This window comes from Hippocampus guttulatus, chromosome 15 (assembly GCF_054856545.1).
Source record: "Hippocampus guttulatus isolate MCC_2025c chromosome 15, RoL_Hgut_1.0, whole genome shotgun sequence".
Taxonomy (NCBI): Eukaryota; Metazoa; Chordata; class Actinopteri; order Syngnathiformes; family Syngnathidae; genus Hippocampus; species Hippocampus guttulatus.
Genome location: NC_141275.1, coordinates 13,610,200 through 13,627,268, shown reverse-complemented (window position 1 = coordinate 13,627,268; position 17,069 = coordinate 13,610,200). Strand labels below are relative to the sequence as shown.

Here is a 17,069-nt window from a genome sequence, read left to right as displayed (position 1 = left end):
CCTCCTCTTCCTCATTTTGGTGGCGCGGTGCGCAAAGCTCCAGCGCCGGACTGGATGCAGTTTTGACGGTCCAAAACGCTGCTGGAGATTTCCAAAGGAACAAGAAGAAGGGGGAGAGATAAAAGAAAAGAAAAGAAAAAAAAGGAAGAACTAGATATGGATCTTTAAATGCGTTCCACGCATCACTCTGTTTTCTTTTTCTTTTTTTTGAGTGATGATTTCTCTCTTTCCACGTAGATGTTGGTCTTGCCCCGCGGGCTGTTAAACGACAAGCCGCTGCTTCAAATGTCTCCAATCAGTTTATAAGCGCTTCCCAAGATGAGGATTTCTTCTCGCCGTTGGTTTTTGTTGATATTTTGGGGCTTGTGGGGACTGTCGCTGGCTGCTTTCCCCAGCAGCGTCCAGATTGGTAAGTGCGAGGAATACTCGAGTGCTTTTTTCAAAAAATGTTTCTTTATTAATTCCAAGAATGAACAGTGAATGAACGAATGCGCGCGGATGTCCTAGCGGTCAGACTCTTACGTTTTAATTCCAACACATTTTCTCGGATGTGTGCGCGCAAATCCTGGTAATGTGCATGTCGCGCACGCTTACTCCGCGTGTGCGTGTGTGCGTGTGTGTGCGCGAGAGAGAGAGTAGAGGCTGGAGTGTGTGCATCCCATCAGCGCACTGCAGCAAAGTGACTGCTTTTCTCCATGCAGCTTGCATGTGCACAGAGTGTGCGTGTGTGCATAGCAATTAAACTCCCTTCGGCAGGATTCGTCCAATGACGAGCGTTCCTTTCAAGCAAGGGTGGGAAACCAACGGGTGGTGGGCCAGTCGCGGTTTGGTCCGGTACTCTGACATCCTGCGTTCTTTTGCACAGTGGTGGCTTGATATATTGTTTTACTTCTTTTACTTTAACGTAAGGAGTTGGTCAATACAACAGTAGTCAGTCATATTCTTTATCCTCTGTGTAGAATGACGAATAGCGTCATATTGATGAGCTGAGAGAAGAGTCGAAACGCTCAACAGACAATATACAATAAATGAAATGTATTATTATTGTTGTTATTATAATGTTGCCGTGTGTGTTATACTGCCCCCAGCAGGCCAAGGATGGCAAACCCCCGGAGGAGCACCCCAAATGGCGTTTTAATTGATGCAGTAAGACAACAAATATTTCAGCCGTCGAGGAAATGAAGAGATGGTTTTCATAGTTGACAGCATGTTGCTTTATTGGTCAGTACATTCAGCTCACAGTCAGGATTCGTTGAAGACTAGATTGACATAAGAATAAAAAAACCTTTATTCGTCTCACAATGGATAAATTCCCAATTAAGCGTGATTGTTTTTTTTTTTTGTGATGTGTTTCCGTGATTGGCTGCTCACCAGTCCAGGGCATACCCGGTCTCTCTCACCCAAAGTCAGCTGAGATAGACTCTAGCTCACCCATGACCTGAAAAGTGGACAACCGCTATAGAAAAATGGATGAATGGATTTTTTATTTTACAGCGTTGACATCTCGCGCAGCCTCCATTCTGATGCAAAATGACAGGCCGGTCCAATGATTGTGCTTGTCTCTCTGTATTATGTGATACGCTATCGTGCCCCCAGGGAGTTCAGAGGTCGGCTTCTGTTATGAAAGCGCGCTGCTGGACCGGCGGCGACGTGCCATCGCGCTGTTAGTGCAAATAAAAGTAGCCGAGTGGATGGATCCGGAACCATTCCAAGCTCATGTAGAATTGACGGTAGCCGTGCTTCGGCATCTCAGCCAGGACTGCAGTTGTGGATTTAAAAAATATATATATTTTTTTAACAGAAGTCTTACTCCTGATGCCCATGACATGGTTGAAGGGACACAATTCTGAGACAGAGCAGTCAGTAATATTGTGGAGGAGGTTGCACTCATTTTAGTCAATGGAGGGGGGGGGGGGGCAATGGGACTGATTTTCAGCCCTGGAGTTGAATGGCTCAGCCCACTTTCGGTCCCAATTAAGTGGATGCACGTGTAGTGCGTGCACAATGACACAAACATCTCTCTTCATTCTTTGCAATTCTGAATTGTCGATGAAGGTTCTGCGTATGCGCGGCCTTTTCATTGAATGAAACGTGACTGCCGCCCGGGATGACGAACGATGACGTCTTCGCCATGTTGCTATGGCGTGAACGTTATGTGATTGATTGACCGTAAGACGATCGCGCGGTCATGAAACGAAAGAAAGTAAAACATTTTCTATCGCATGCGGCATTAAGGAAATTAAATACAAAAGTTAAAAAAAAAAAAAGACGATGACAGCTACTACATCGTTTTAGCAACCGAAATGTAAACCTAACGGTGAGTGCTCACATTGGCGACAGAAATCAATCCGTCACATCCACAAAAGCCTCGAGTATCTGTCGATTGAACATCAAAAAAAAAAATAGGATATAGATCCTGTTTACCATGACTAAACTTTATGCCTTGAAAGATGGCAGTCATCAATAAGGCAACCCTTCAGGCACTTTTCACCAAACTTTTATTTTCGTCACACACAACCAATCGTACTTGGATTGTTGTCTCGTCTTGAATGAACACAGACTGCGTGCATTTGCTCACAAATTTCGGTCCAGTCAGGTCAACCGTTAAAAACAAACAAACAAATAATAATAATTGCACATTGACATTTTGCTTTAAAGGACATTTGCACCGAAGAAATACGGCCCGAAGGCCCGCTTTTGAAATGTGAAACAAACTGCCTCCGACGTAAAATAAATCTGACATTTGCACACGCGCGACCGTCCGTAATGAGGAGCTTTGAACCGGAATTCAGTTGTGATGCCAAAAAGGCCGAGAGGAACCAAATAGTTGAATTTGACGCTAAGCTCGTCGCGCGATGAGCGCTAGCCTAGCCTAGCTTGCCTCTTTATTAGCGCCGCACGTCCGGGCGTCTGCCGTAGCCCGTCGTGCTGCTATCACGAGCCGCGCTCGCTACAGTCACCGTCGGTGACTCTACGTGGGAAAATCTTCGAGATATAGCGACCAAATTTTGAACATCTCTGGCACAAACTATTTGCTGTTTCCGGCGCGTGGATTAGCATACTCGACAAGAGCATTCATCCCTCTCCCCTTGATGACGCATTGGCCCATGACTTTGGTGTTCCCCTGTTATTCCCCCGCCGGGTCCTGCCGGTGGTTTGACATTCATCATTCCCGCTGAATGGACAACGCAGAGTGGGATGAATTGCTCTGACATCTGGCACAGATGTTCACGCGTACCTTCGGGTGCTCTGGTGATCCCCCTGAACGCAACGGCCAAATCAAAAAATACTCGATGAATAAAACCCCGAGCTAGGAACCGCACGTCATGTGGATGTCATTCGTTTTTGTGGTTAAGGATGGAAGAGTAGCGGAGGGTCTCGCCGTCGTTGACCGGACGAAATAGTCCGCAGTCCTGAAAAGTCCGTGTAATGGAGGCTTTGTGGTTTTGGAAGGAAGAAGCAGAGCTCCCGGAGGCACTAGCATTTTGGATCGCTCTTTTAAGATGCGGTCGTCACCGCCGTCCTGATGTTCGGGTTGGGGTTTCTTTTGTTTTGATCGTTAGTGCCGCTTAGTTTGGCTCGATATGCTACTTTTGCGTGAGCGGAACCATAGGTGTCAAACTCGTCCTGCATGTTTTCCAAGTCTCCCTGTTGCAACGCACCTGATTCAAATGATCAGATCATCAGCAAGTTCTGCAGAAGCCTGACATTGAACCTGTTCATTTGAATCAGGTGCGTTGCAACAGGGAGACTCGGAAAACATGCAGGACGGCGGCCCTCCACGACTTGAGTTTGCCACCTATGCGGAACCGTGACTTGCGATCATGCCGTCAGTAGCCCGGTTCAGGATGTGAACATGACGTAAGTGTTGCGATTCCTGATTTGATGCAATCATCAACTCACATTATGGGGAAACTCTTTTAACCAATCTCGCCAAAGAGACCAAAAGCCTGCCGAGTCATCAGAATCAGAATCGGAATCGGAATCATCTTTATTGGCCAAGTATGTAGAACACACGAGCAATTTGTCTCCGGTATAACACGCTGCATTAGTATCATCGTAAACAACAAATCATTGAACCATTTTAGAGTAACCAGTCGCAGTATTTGTAGTACAAGAAGAGTGACTACGTCAGTGACTGTTTAAGGAGTTAATGGCTAGAGGGAAGAAGCTGTTTAAGTGTCTACTGGATTTGGTGCGCATGGATCTGTAGCGTCTGCCTGAGGGGAGTAGCTGGAAAAGGTGGTGGGCAGGGTGCGGGGGATCCAGGAGGATTTTCCGTGCCCTCGTGATCTCCAGCTTACGTGTTCGGGCTAAAACACAAAAAGCCGCCGCGTTGATAAAACAGAGTCTTCCCCGAGCCTGCTCATCCAACACTGTTTTCATTCCCCCCCTCTCCTCAGGCGGCTTGTTCATCCGAAACACGGATCAGGAGTACACTGCCTTTCGCTTGGCCATCTTTCTGCACAACACCAGCCCGAATGCCTCGGAAGCGCCCTTCAACCTGGTGCCTCATGTGGACAACATCGAGACGGCAAACAGCTTCGCCGTCACCAACGCCTGTAAGTGTGCTTTCGCGTTCAAGTGGGTTCCGCCGTGAACTCGAAACGATTCAGCCCGCGCGCCTACCGGAATGCAATTCCGGGCTAAAGACGGCCTTGCACAGCGCAAAATCATCTTAAACGCTCCTCGCTTGAATTCATCGGGGAGCCTGAAAAGGGCTCGCTGGGTGCTGCCGTTTTGATTAGCAACAGAATCCACTCAGCGGTTCTCTATTGAACTTGTGCGTTTGCCACAACGTTAATCGGCGTTGAAGACGTCAAACAACGTGAGGTCATCTTGGAACGGTGTGCGGCGACCTTGCCGTAGGTGCTGCTGTTTTGGTTAGCGGCGGCCGTCAAACGGGCTTTGCGCTTCAATAACAAATCATTCGTTTCCTTTTTTTTTTTTCTTTTTCCATTGTAGTCGATTTGAGGGAAGCATTTATTTTATTTTTTTCCCAAATTGGCTAGCAGGGTAACTACTTTACATTTTAATTGAGATGAGGACGCTGACCTGTGATGCAAGAGAACCTGGTTTAAATGTCTGTGCGTGTCAGGTGGTGGGCACCATTTGGAGGGTGGGGGTCCTGCCAGCATGGCTGCCCAATGTCTTGCGCCGTGTGCAGTGTGATTCGCTGTTAGAAAAATCGATTTGTACATGAAGCAGAGAATGAAGCGCTGTGAGCTCGGTTTGCCGGTCGAAGGTTGTGTCGTGTTCGTGTGCGACTTTGATATTTGTGTGTGCGTGCGTGACAGATTTCAAATATGTGATAAGAAGACGCTCCTCGTATCTATTCGATATGTCTGCTTTTCCAGACGGGAGGCAAAAAATATCATATTGCCCCTCTCAGTCCAAAACTAGCCGACCGTGTGTATAAATGCGCAAAGACGGCTCATGTGACCCCCGCTCATTAAATGCCCTGCTCATTAAATGCCCTGCTCATTTTATTTCGTTTATTTCGTATCAACAATTACTGTGCATCAGCGATGTTGAACGCTATATAAATACTTTTTAAAAAAATGAAAAACACAAAAAGTGCTTCAATGACTGTTTTAGTTGTTGGGCGAGTCAGTGGACACAGAATTACCGAATGAGCGAATTGCCACAAATCCCCTGTCAACAAATGAATACATTTGTGCAGACATATTTTCATGCGTACACATATATATATATATATATACACACACGGATTGCAAGTAAGCGTTCACTTTCCTATTATGATTGTCATTGATTCATTTATTGATTATGTATTTGCTTCATGACAATAAGCGTATTGTTATTTATATCAACGCAACGTGCAGAATCCCCATCATGCCTGTGGGAGTCCGTATCCCTCGTACACAAATGTAATAGGCCAATAGTCCAAAAGAAAGTGACTGCTTGCATCATACCGCTTGCAAGCAAGTGAAACCGCGTCAAATACGAAATAAGATGCAAAGATCGGTCAATAATAAAACGTCTATCTGCTTCCAAGGTGGTGCTCCGGCCAAAAAGTAGCTTTTCTGCTAGGTCACCGTTAATCCCGGTAATCCGCCGATGACTTTTTCTTTTCTTTTTCTTCAATGCCCGCAAGGTTACGGCATCCTTGAAACATGCGGTGTGCGTTCGGTACGGAGGCAGAACGAAAGCCGGACAGGAAATGGCTGCTACAAGCTCCTCTTCATGACCAAACGCTCATGAAGAGGGGGGGGGGGGGGGTGCCCAAAAGCGGACGCTCAGGGGCTATGAACACTGTCCCTTATATGTTTTCCCCGGTAAAACGGGGGGGGGTTGTCCACCGCGGCTCTGATGGCCGCACACTCACAGGAAGCCGGTCTGCGGCCCATTGATTGGACGAGGCAAATCAGAGCAGAATTACATGAGCCAATCAATGGCTGTGATAGCTCAGGAGCCGGGGGGGAAGAATCTACTATCGAACCGCAACGCTTATTTCGCCACTCATTTTATACTCTTTTATTCCTTTTTCTGCTTCTTCCCTGCTGTTTGGCTCCATGATTGTGATTTTTAAGTTCCCGATCAAATGCATGCCGCGTATCCCGATAGGGGGATTGATCATTGCGCTTATGTTTTACTTCTGTGGACCATTTATGTCCAATTTTTTTTCTCCTTCAGTGGCATTCAAAGCCTTAATTGTGTTATGCCGATGAGATTTTATGAGGAAAAATCACTTTCTACCTTTAGGCTACAGTTGAACAATTTAAAGATGGTCCTTGAACATCACTCAAAGCCGAGTTAGCTAGTAGCTACCTTGGATGCTTTTCTTCCTTTCCTCTTGCTTTTCAAGGGAGGCCATATTTTAAAGACTGATTTATCCGTTCCCCCAAAACACCTTTTTTTTTCCCCTCCATGGACTTTAGTGTAATTTACAGATTTTGCCTCTCAATGTGTCACATTCAAGCTCCGCTAGAAGATAAATGGCAAGTAACACAGAGAACATTGTCCTCTCCTGGTGTTGTTTAATTGAAGAATGCGATAACGGGCTCTTATAAAACATGGTAAATGGACTCTAATGTTTTTTTAGTGGACAATAAACACCAGTGTGATGTATCTATGGGTGAAACAATTTAAACAACATAGCTCTTAAGTAGCAAATCGCTATGCATCTTTTAGCGCTCTCATCATTTCTAATGCCGTTAAATGCGTCAAGCACCCGATAAAATGTGCTCGTAGCTCACTTGGATGATGGACATGTTCTTGAAGTCATTTCTATTCATTGTAATTGCAAATACGTCGGCGAATTTGTGAATACTGTGTTGCCGCCGTGGTCTTTTGTGTCAGGCAAAATGTTCCGGACTAGCATGTAGCTACGGCTAAGTAAGTAGTAGCGGAGGTCAGCCGCCACTGACGCACATCCAAAGCGTTGATCCGCTGAGGCACTGATGTGCTTGGGATGCACGGTTGGTGCGTTTGCTATCTGCTATGCTAATCCGCCATGAGCTACGTAGCCGTGGCGGAAATGCGAACCCAGTCGAGGCATTTATTAGAGCTGAGGCCACTATTTGAAGATATATACGGCCTTATTTCCATTGCACTGAGAGGTATAATAAAAGGGGTATCCGGCCTCCTGCTGGAGGAGCATCGCAATAAAAGCAATAAAGCATTAAAATTAATTGGGACACCGCTGCATAATTACCATGAGCAAATGACGCCTGAGCCGGAGATGTGGTCCAGTTGTGGTGTCAAGTGTTCCCCGCACTGAAAACGGAATGTCGGCAAGCGCTTCTCCGGTGTTTATCGTGCTAGTTACTTGGCAGCATACTTTTTATGCATTAAGTGTCCGCTCGGTAATAACTCACTTCACCTCCGCTTGTAGCACTCTGGTTAAAATGATGCCGCTTTGGGGTGACGGCCAATGATTAGTGGGGCTTTTTCGTTATCAGGGCGACTGACCTGGGGCTTTGTTTAAACCCAGTGGTATATATTCTAGCCTCAGTTTATATATTTCTTTTAAAAATCCTTTAAATGTGTTGTCTTCTCTGCGGTGCGTCAAAATGATGTCACATTTCTTTTCATTTCACAGCAACTTTAAGTACCGCAGCATCCCACAACAGGATTACAATGTTGTCGCCATTTCCGACAGAGACGAATCGAGGCAAATCACTTAAAAATCATATGGGCAACCATATGAGCATGCGCCTTGCCTATTTTTCATGTCAGTCATCCAGCTGATCCCCCCCCCCCCCCCCCCCCCCCAAGCGCATAGATTGGGGCACGAATGCTCGTGCACCACCCATTAATTTGACCCGGCCTCCCGCTTTCGTGGAAACATCTCGGTCTGCGTCGAGCCATTTATATGCGCCGTCTGGCTCGCGCCGCCCGTATCCTTATAGGCGCTCGTGCGGCATAGGCGACGCTCCTTTGTGTGTCCTTGAATGACAAAACATTCTATGTGTGCATGTTGGTCTTATTTAAGTCTGTTATCTCCTGCACGGGCTTTTCATTCCGAGGACTCTTCCCTATACAGGTTCGTCATTTGTCTGAGGATTCTTCTGGGAAAATATGTAAGGGCCCTTTTGCTGCCTGTTTGGGCAAATGGCTGGCGAAAAGAAAGAAAAGGGAAATAGGGAGGAGGGCAGTGGAGGGGGGGGGGGGGGGTTAATGAGAGATTAATGTGGTGAAGCAGGGAGGAAGATGATGTGAAAGAAGGGACGGGGATAATGGGAATACACTCTACCAAGTATACAGCGGATATAATAAAAGCTTACACTACCCAGGTGAAATGCCAATTTTTTTTTGTGCCATAAGAAAGTGAGGCCAAGATAAATCATTTGCAAGCTTTCATACTATTCATTTGTTCTACGACCGTTCAGTTGCTCCTGGGTCATACCAAATAAAGTTAAGATGTTCATTTTTTGGCTCACTACAAAAACCACCCGCCCTCAAACGCTTGTTAAATTGCTATTAGGACACGCTCGCCACCATTTTGAGTGCGCCCTGATAACCATAGAAAGTTCAGCTGTTTTCATACGTGTTCCCGTTTTTTTTTTTTCCAGTTGAATTATACACGTTATTGGTCACTTTAACTGCTTGAGTGCCGCTGACATTAACTCATTCAGTACCAGCCAATTCTGGACCAAGTCTGAAAAGACGTTTAAAAACGTCTTTGGGAATGAATGAGTTAAATGCCGGGGAGCTCCGCCAACCTCAGCTGCCAGCTACTTTTTTTTTTTTTTGTTTGTTTTTTGAGCAGAGAAATGTCTCTGCTAACTGCGGTTTGATCGTTAATCCAGGAGATGCTGGCACTGGCCCTCACACACTACTAAATACTACTACTACTATTAAGTAGAGTACAAATAGATTGTCAAGGATAAAATTGTACAATTGCTACACTGGGCATTTATTATAAATACATTATTTCTGCCGTCAAAAACACATTTTCATTATTGGGGTTTTATATCACAAAAACGTCCACTCATAGTGAGAATGACAAAGACATGTTTACCCCTGAAATGTTTGCCCATCCAAACTTGAAGTACAAAATAGCTTTAAAGTGTTTGACTTTATAGGTCTCCACTCGATTCAACTTCATTCCTGTGCCGAATGTAGCGAGCGATGGCGCTTTTGTTTTGTTTGCTTGCTAAGGTCAGATGCAAAATAAGTAACAGTCCCCCCCTGGTCAAACAACGATGAGGCTAATACAGTCAAATTGGAGCCGTGCTTTAAATAAAGAAATACAAACGGAGTAAAATTAGGTTCACCTGCACGCTCGAATCAGATTCAATCCAAGTTATTGTTCTTATTATTCAAGTTGGATTATTTACAAGAGCAATGTTATTCTAAAAAAAATTTAAACTTATGACTTATGTTTTAAAATATATAAAGTATCCAAAGTATCTTTTATTATTTTCATTTATATTATGAAATTATTGTTAGTTAGTCAGTCCGCTTGTGAGTCACTTGAGACAAGATCATATCGCCATTTGTACCTTTTGCCACGTTTTTGTTCAGTGGTGCGCCACGAGAATTTTTCTCAAGTCAAATTCCAATGAAGCTGAATGGAAGAATGGAATGAAGCTTTGACACAAAAAGATTGGCAAACTATCTCAAATGAGCTACCCCTTGTTCAACTTTGACTCGTCCCCTTTCTTCCCCGGCACGCCTCTCCCCCCGTTCCTCCCCCTCCCCATCTGTGTGCTAGTTATGTAAGTGCCCCCCGAGGCTTGTGTCGGCATCCGTGTGTGTGTGTGTGTGTGTGTGTGTGTGTGTGTTCAGGTCACACAGTTCGGGCAAGAACTCTGGGGAGGCAATTTGCACCAAACAACAATCAACCGTTGAGCCCACCGATGCTGTTTGATGAATGAAATCACCTCTGCGCACCGTATATAAGATTTAAAGTCAACACTGTACCGTTTTCTTTGCCTTCTTAGGCCATGGTTATCCGAAAGATGATTGTCATCTTTACCTATGATGGTGACACATGTAAATATTTGTTTCCTAAAACAAAAGAAGAAAACCTTTTTTTTTTTTTTGTTACACCTGCATGAGTTTTGCTCCTTCTTTGGCTAAATCTCAGGCTACCAACATGTTCTTCGTGACGTCACATGCAGCATTTTGCGTGTATGTATGTATGGATTTATTTTCTCTGTGATGCTAAATATCCCACGGTGATGCGGTGATGAATCATCAAACAGGCTCACGCTCGTTTAATTATTAGCCAGACTTTACACGTTGCCTATAAAGTTAATTAGCTCTTTTATGGCACTAATCTGAATGTCGAATGGATGATATCTTCGTGTATGTCCATTATTTCCTTACTCACTGTGGATCGCTCTTTGAATACGGCGCCCCAAAATACTCGCCGAAGTCAACTAATTCGCTCCCGACTGATGGAACGTGGCGCCGAGGCCGCGGCGGGCCGCGGAATGTTTGATGAGGGCGACGATTATTTAACCGCTTCTAACGTCTGCGCAGCTTCCTGCTTCACTCAATTAAAACAACAAACAAACAAAAAAAAGGTCTATTTTGGGGAGCGATGTGAGGATGTTCGGAAAGATTTTCCTTCTCTTAAACTAGGACAGAAAAGGAAGCCATGCCAAACTCTTTGTGTTGATTGTATGAGCGGCATTCAAATTCCAACTCTCCTATTATTTTGAAATCAATCCATTTGACACGCGACGTGTTCAGATAATGAGATTTTTTTTAAAACTTATTAAATACCTGGAAGCGATGCGCGAGTCACTAACAAAGTGAACCAAAAAAGCCGCCCGTGTCCGCGTTGACCTTAAAACCGCCGCATCTCATCCGGCCGCTAAAATCGATATTGTTCACGCAACATTAACGCTAATGAAAGCCGAACGAATTGGGTGGAATAATTTTGGCACACAGAGACGCCCCGGAATATTTGAAGAAGGACACTAGACGAATCAAAAAGCTCACGACTGCAAAGTGACATGCTGGGTCCATTCAGCCTATTGTCCTGAATTTTACACGCCTTACTGAAATGATTACAAATGCCGACATTCTGCTCAAGACTTTGCCCAAAAACACCAAATAGTGTTGTAATGTCTAATTTGATTAGGAGAAATAGAACTCCATAAAATTGTACTTTTTCAAAACATTGTTGACTGTACTCAGAGCTCCTCAGTACGGCACTAATATTCGTCGTTCTTTGCAGTTTATAAGGATTATTACTATGAATGCTATTAAATTGTCTGTCGACATGTTGCCATTACGTTGCTTCAATTAAAGGTCCCGCTGCAACATAGATGCCGTTCAGCATTAGCGCCGAACCGGGTCCATCTGCGAAAATACCGAATCCCAGTCTGGCCTGCCCCTGCATATATTTAGACCGTACCTCGCGTCAGACTGGTACAGGTCATGAAAATAGAGCCCATAGAGCGCCCCCCGGCCCCAAGCCTAATTTTGTATCCCAGAACAAAGTCTATTGGCATTTTGCCGCATGCTCGTTATTCACCCGAGGCAGTAATGACCAGTGCAATCCTCACCACAAACCACACCTGTCTTAAAGAAGCCGTATAAGCCGACAGCGCGGTGTCATGAGGGCAGAGAACATTGGTAGCGTCCCGGCGGAGCTGCCAAAGAGGTCAAGGAATGTTTTCCTCTCGCATTAAACACGAGAAAAAGCCATTCTTCTGGCAAGCTCTCCTCTTCCATCCATTGGGACGGCGCGAAAGGTCACAAGGAGGGGGGGGGGGGGGGATGAACCACGTCAGGTAGGTTTTTCCCTCTTGAGGCCACATTGACGTGGAACTAATGAACAGCGCACATAATTAAGAGCGTCCGTGACAGCTTTCTCCATCAAAGCTAGAGATTTAACAAGCGTGTAATCAGCGAGCTAATTGTTTGGACACACTCGCACGTTCAACACAGATGATTTCTTTGTCTCCAGGCGAGCGTGGAGCCTACTGGCCATCTGACGTCTGAGAGACTTTAAGAGCAATTAGCTGCTTTTCATTTTCCACCACTCCAAGGGCTCTATTTTTGCAGACGGCGCATGCGGTTTCGCTGATTTTGCCGCTATTTTGTACAGTATAAGAAACCCGTTTTAATGAACGCCTGCCATTTTTAAGTGTTACGTTAGAAGCAGGGCGGCCCGGTGGTCCAGTGGTTAGCGCGTCGACCTCCCAGTGCAGAGGTACCGGGTTCAATTCCAGCTCCGGCCTCCCTGTGTGGAGTTTGCATGTTCTCCCGGGCCTGCGTAGGTTTTCTCCGGGTATTCCGGTTTCCTCCCACATTCCAAAAACATGCACGGCAGGCTGACTGAACACTCGAAATTGTCCCTAGGTGTGAGTGTGAGAGTGGATGGTTGTTAGTCTCTGTGTGCCCTGCGGTTGGCTGGCAATCGGTTCAGGGTGTCCCCGCCTTCTGCCCGGAGATGGCTGGGATAGGCTCCAGCACTTCCAGCGACCCTTATGAGGATCTCTGTATCGCTATGACACACATGCACACTTTAACCTTTGACCTTATGCTACTCCTCCATCGAATGATGACTGCACTTACCTCTTCCCATGCACACCATTCAGCCTTTGTGTCACTCTGTGTTGTTTGTGTGTGAGCATGTTTGTGCGTGTGCCAGCGTTATCTCCACAAAGCCGGCCTTGGACGGCCTCGCCGTTTCAACTCTCTCCGGCGGGCCGCCGGAGTCGAGCGGCCTGATTGTAAGTTGATTGGCCAATTATTGCACTTTTTATCGGGCGCGCGGATAAGATTTCCTCAGCGGTGGTCTGTGGACTGAGGCGGGCCTGTTTGTGTGTGCGTGTGTGTGTGTGTGTGTGTGTGTCGGGGTCCAAAGGGAAGGGACGGGATCAAATGATTGAGAGGGTTATTGCGGCATCTCAAAGTGGCTTTGTGCAAAATTGTATGTTGATTGTCCATATCATACGTTTATCGTAAAATCCACACCCGCGTAGAATACGCCCCTCCCAAAATACCCTCATAGAGCAGTTTTTTTTCTCTGTACTTGTATCCATTTCCCCCGTTTGCTGTTCTCCTTTATTATCAATCATTATTCAAAATGTACCAAAAAAAAAAAATCTATGAAATAGTTTTTAAAAATCGGATTTTTGAAAAAAACCTCGGCACTGGTAAATGTGTAACTAATGTGAAATAATTGTGTTCCATATTAAGCGCCCCCGTATAATGCGATTGATTTCCTTTTGAAACGGTAAAAGACAAAGAATGTTGGCGTTTGGTTTGATGAAGCAAGTGTGACAATGGACGCGTTTTCTCACGTGGAGGCGGGACAAAAGTCTTGAGCTTTGCTTTGCGGCAAACGACAAAGCGGCTGCATCGTACGTTGCCTTTTTGGGCACATTTGCACACAGCTGATGTCAGGGCTTATTTTCTGAGTGCCGCAGAGGATTTAGAGAGGGGGGGGGGGCCCCCCACATTGCCCTTGACGTTTCCCAGGCCCAGTAAGAGACTCAACACAGCGGCTTGTCGACTATCCAGCCGCCACAATATCCCGCCTTCATCCCGTCGCAAGTGATAATGAATTGTCCTTGAAACCTTTGCGAAAAAGACCCCCCACCTCCCCGCCTCCTCCCCCCAACCCTACCGCTTCTCCGATTCTATTTGAGTAAATCCGCTGACTTTGCAGGATCCTGTGGGAACAGACTCCATGATGATGCACATTAACGGCCCACAGAGAAAACACATTTTGCGAGGCGGACTGATGAGATGCTTGATTCTGCCGGAGAAACGAGGAGAAAATGATGTGATTTTTCATATTATCAGCTTTACAAATGGTTCCAAACAGACGGATGCTTTTTATTAAGATACAGTTGGACAGACGCTCCAAAGTTGAATGCTATCTGTTGTGCAACACCATTTTTTTTCCCATTGGAAATGATGGAAAATCTTATTTTTTTTTAACTTACAAGTAATTTTTTTTTTGGAGGGCTACTTTTTTACTTTTCCTAGAGTGACGTTATTCAAGTGTACCAGTACTTTAACTTGAGTTCAGTTTTTGGCTATTCTATTGACCCGTAAAATTTGGATGATAACATTTCAAAACAAAGCAAGTTCCGTTGGACTTTTGAGGCATTTCTGGAGTTTGGACTTTGATTTATTCCAATTTTGAGGGCGTTTGATTTTGAAAGTTCCCCGGCAATTTAAGGAGCTGCCGTTTTGCTGTCTTTTCCGGTGAATAATAAGGTCACACCATAGCTCTTTGTGTCAGTTTAAGTAAAAATTGCTACCGCGTTGACAGGCGGGTTTGTTTTATGAGCGCTTTGACATTAAATCCACTTTGCTCGCGCAAGCAGTAAGTGTCAGAAACGGCGCGTTTGTTATTAAGTCGACTCATCTCTCCTTGCGTCACTCTCCGGGTTTTCTTTGAAATGCTGCAAACAACCACCACTGACGCCGAGTCTTGCGGCTCACCCTGAACACCCCCTCCCTCGCTCCTGGAGTTATTTCCTATCTCCCCAGGGAAGCTGAGGTGGGTTAATGAGGCAGACAGGCCAGATGATTCTTCTCCTCGGTGAAGAACATTCAAGCCCCTAACGTGCATTATGCAAGCCCCCCCCCCCCCCTCCCCTGCCCCTTTGCGGAAGAAATGAATCGAAACCCACTTCAAGTATCGTCTTGATTTTGAGCACGGAATGTCGAGCAAGTGTGACGTCTTAACAGAAACGTCAGCAAGGGTGTTTGATATGTGGATTACGCAAATCTCAATTACTCAACCACGACATATGACATGAAGTAACCGTTATAAATACACTCTCAAAACTGCTGGGTTCAAAGTAACCCAAATTTGTTTGAAATAGCTAACCCAGGAGCGCGTTAAACCATTAAATCCAAGTCCATCTCGTTCTATCTCGTTGTCACCCTGTCGCCCCACGAGTGCATCCGCTCAAGAGCGCCGGCGCTGGAGTCCAAATAAGGCCCGGTGGTTCGCCTTGAAGAAGATAAATCCCGGGCCCAAGCGGTGTTGCGCGCACTTGTTAGCGGCTGTAATGAGGTCAGAGTTAGCGCTGTCTCGCGCCGGTGGAGATTTATATAGAGATGAAGAGGTCCAGCTGTCTTCGCGTACCCCCGCCAGGAAGATGCATGTACCATCCGCCGGCTTAGCGGAGTGGTGGATGGAAGGTGGAGATTGCTGGACTGGCCTGGCTGGCTTCGCCGTGAGCGCAACTTTTGGATCGAATGCAATTGGTTGGCCCCTTTGCGTTCTCACTGAGTGAGTTGACCAGGGTTAGCTATCTTGCTAACGTTGTAGCGACGTGGAGAATCCATTTCAGTTTTGTCGCAGCCTCGGAAGTGACCGCAAGATCCACTAGATGGCGCTGTGATGAATGAAGTCCGCTGTACTGGCGCGGAACAGGATTCCCGACACGTCAAGTCAGTTGCTACCCGTTCCGAGGTCTGTTTGCGGGGTGTCGGCGTTTGGGGAAGGCGTTTATTTCCTCTCGTCTAGTCGGTGCCACTGTTTGAGGAATTACGCTATTTGTCAGTTAATCCCCTTGGTTTGACGCGAACAGATGCTGGTTGATGTCCAATTTGTTCCAATTTAGAAAGAATAAATAATGAGGACCCTCTTTGAGTCGCTGTTTGTTATTACGCACCCGATGAATTAATCGTCCTCGGGCGCACCAATTTTTGCATTGCCTTCACTGAAAACGGTCGCACGTGGGCATCGCACGATTGTGCTCGGCCCGCTTCACCGGATGTACGAATTTCTCGCCGTCCGCGCCGGCGGAGAGGCTTCTTGGAAGCGTCGAGTAATTAAACGCGCCGGATGAGCCAATTCTTGGCGGTGCGCTTTTGCTTGAAGTAGCAACCTCGCAGGAAGAGGAGGAGGAGGAGGGCGAGCAAAACCAAAGGGACGAGGAGCCGCCTGCTCCAATAATTAATGAGCGCGTGCAAGGGACCATGTCAGACAAATCTGTTTTTGTGTCGTGGAACCACCAAAGTCGAAAGTTGTCAAATTTGGATTTTGGGCAAGGTTAACCTTGACTGTCAGACAAATTTCAGTCTTGTTATAATGCGCAACTCACAAGAGCTAATTTGACTTGGCACCGAAGGATGAGCTCCGTGTGTGTCTTTTGCTTTTATCGCCTCACGGAAGTTACTGCAAAGCGAGTTGACGTCTTTCTGTTTGGAAGCATGAGTTCACTTCCCTCTCAGTTTGTCTATTATGTGCCCTGCGACTAATTTGTCCGCTGATGCCAAGGCACGGGTGGAGAAATTTGGTCTAAAGATGCTCTTATGTAACGTAGCCTGCGGAATTACGAAGCCTTTCGGTCGACGCTAATCATCAAAAGAACCAATTCTAAATATTTTCAGTATTAATGGCAATGCTTGGTCCCGATCTCTCACTAATAGCGGCGGTTTGCTGTACTTGTAAAAGTTCACACCAATAAGAGTAAACAAGCTCTCTCGTCTTAAGCTGTCACAGTTGTTTTTACGCCGGGGGGGATAGAACTCGCTTTGCCACACCGGGCCTGCGAACGTAACACGCCTTCTGGATTATTCATGTCCACGTTGAATAATGCAGAGTGTTTACCTTCACCGACGGCGCGCGTTCCACAATCACAACTGCGCCGCGTCGGCGTGGGAACACT

The 17,069-nt window shown here is 46.1% G+C and overlaps 1 protein-coding gene across 3 annotated transcripts in view; it reads left to right on the top strand.

The window, feature by feature from the left end:
- The window catches only part of LOC147194006 (glutamate receptor 4), a 78,744-nt gene that overhangs the window by 10,931 nt on the left and 50,744 nt on the right, over positions 1-17,069 (top strand). For 2 of the 3 annotated variants that reach the window (XM_086130902.1, XM_086130900.1), the window contains exons 1-2: positions 20-409; positions 4,404-4,562. In XM_086130902.1, coding sequence (XP_085987028.1) covers positions 319-409; positions 4,404-4,562 — 250 coding nt within the window. In that variant the 5' untranslated portion in view covers positions 20-318. Of the gene's footprint in view, positions 1-19; positions 410-4,403; positions 4,563-17,069 lie in introns of those variants that run through there. The other variant, XM_086130901.1, reaches the window with a different exon arrangement.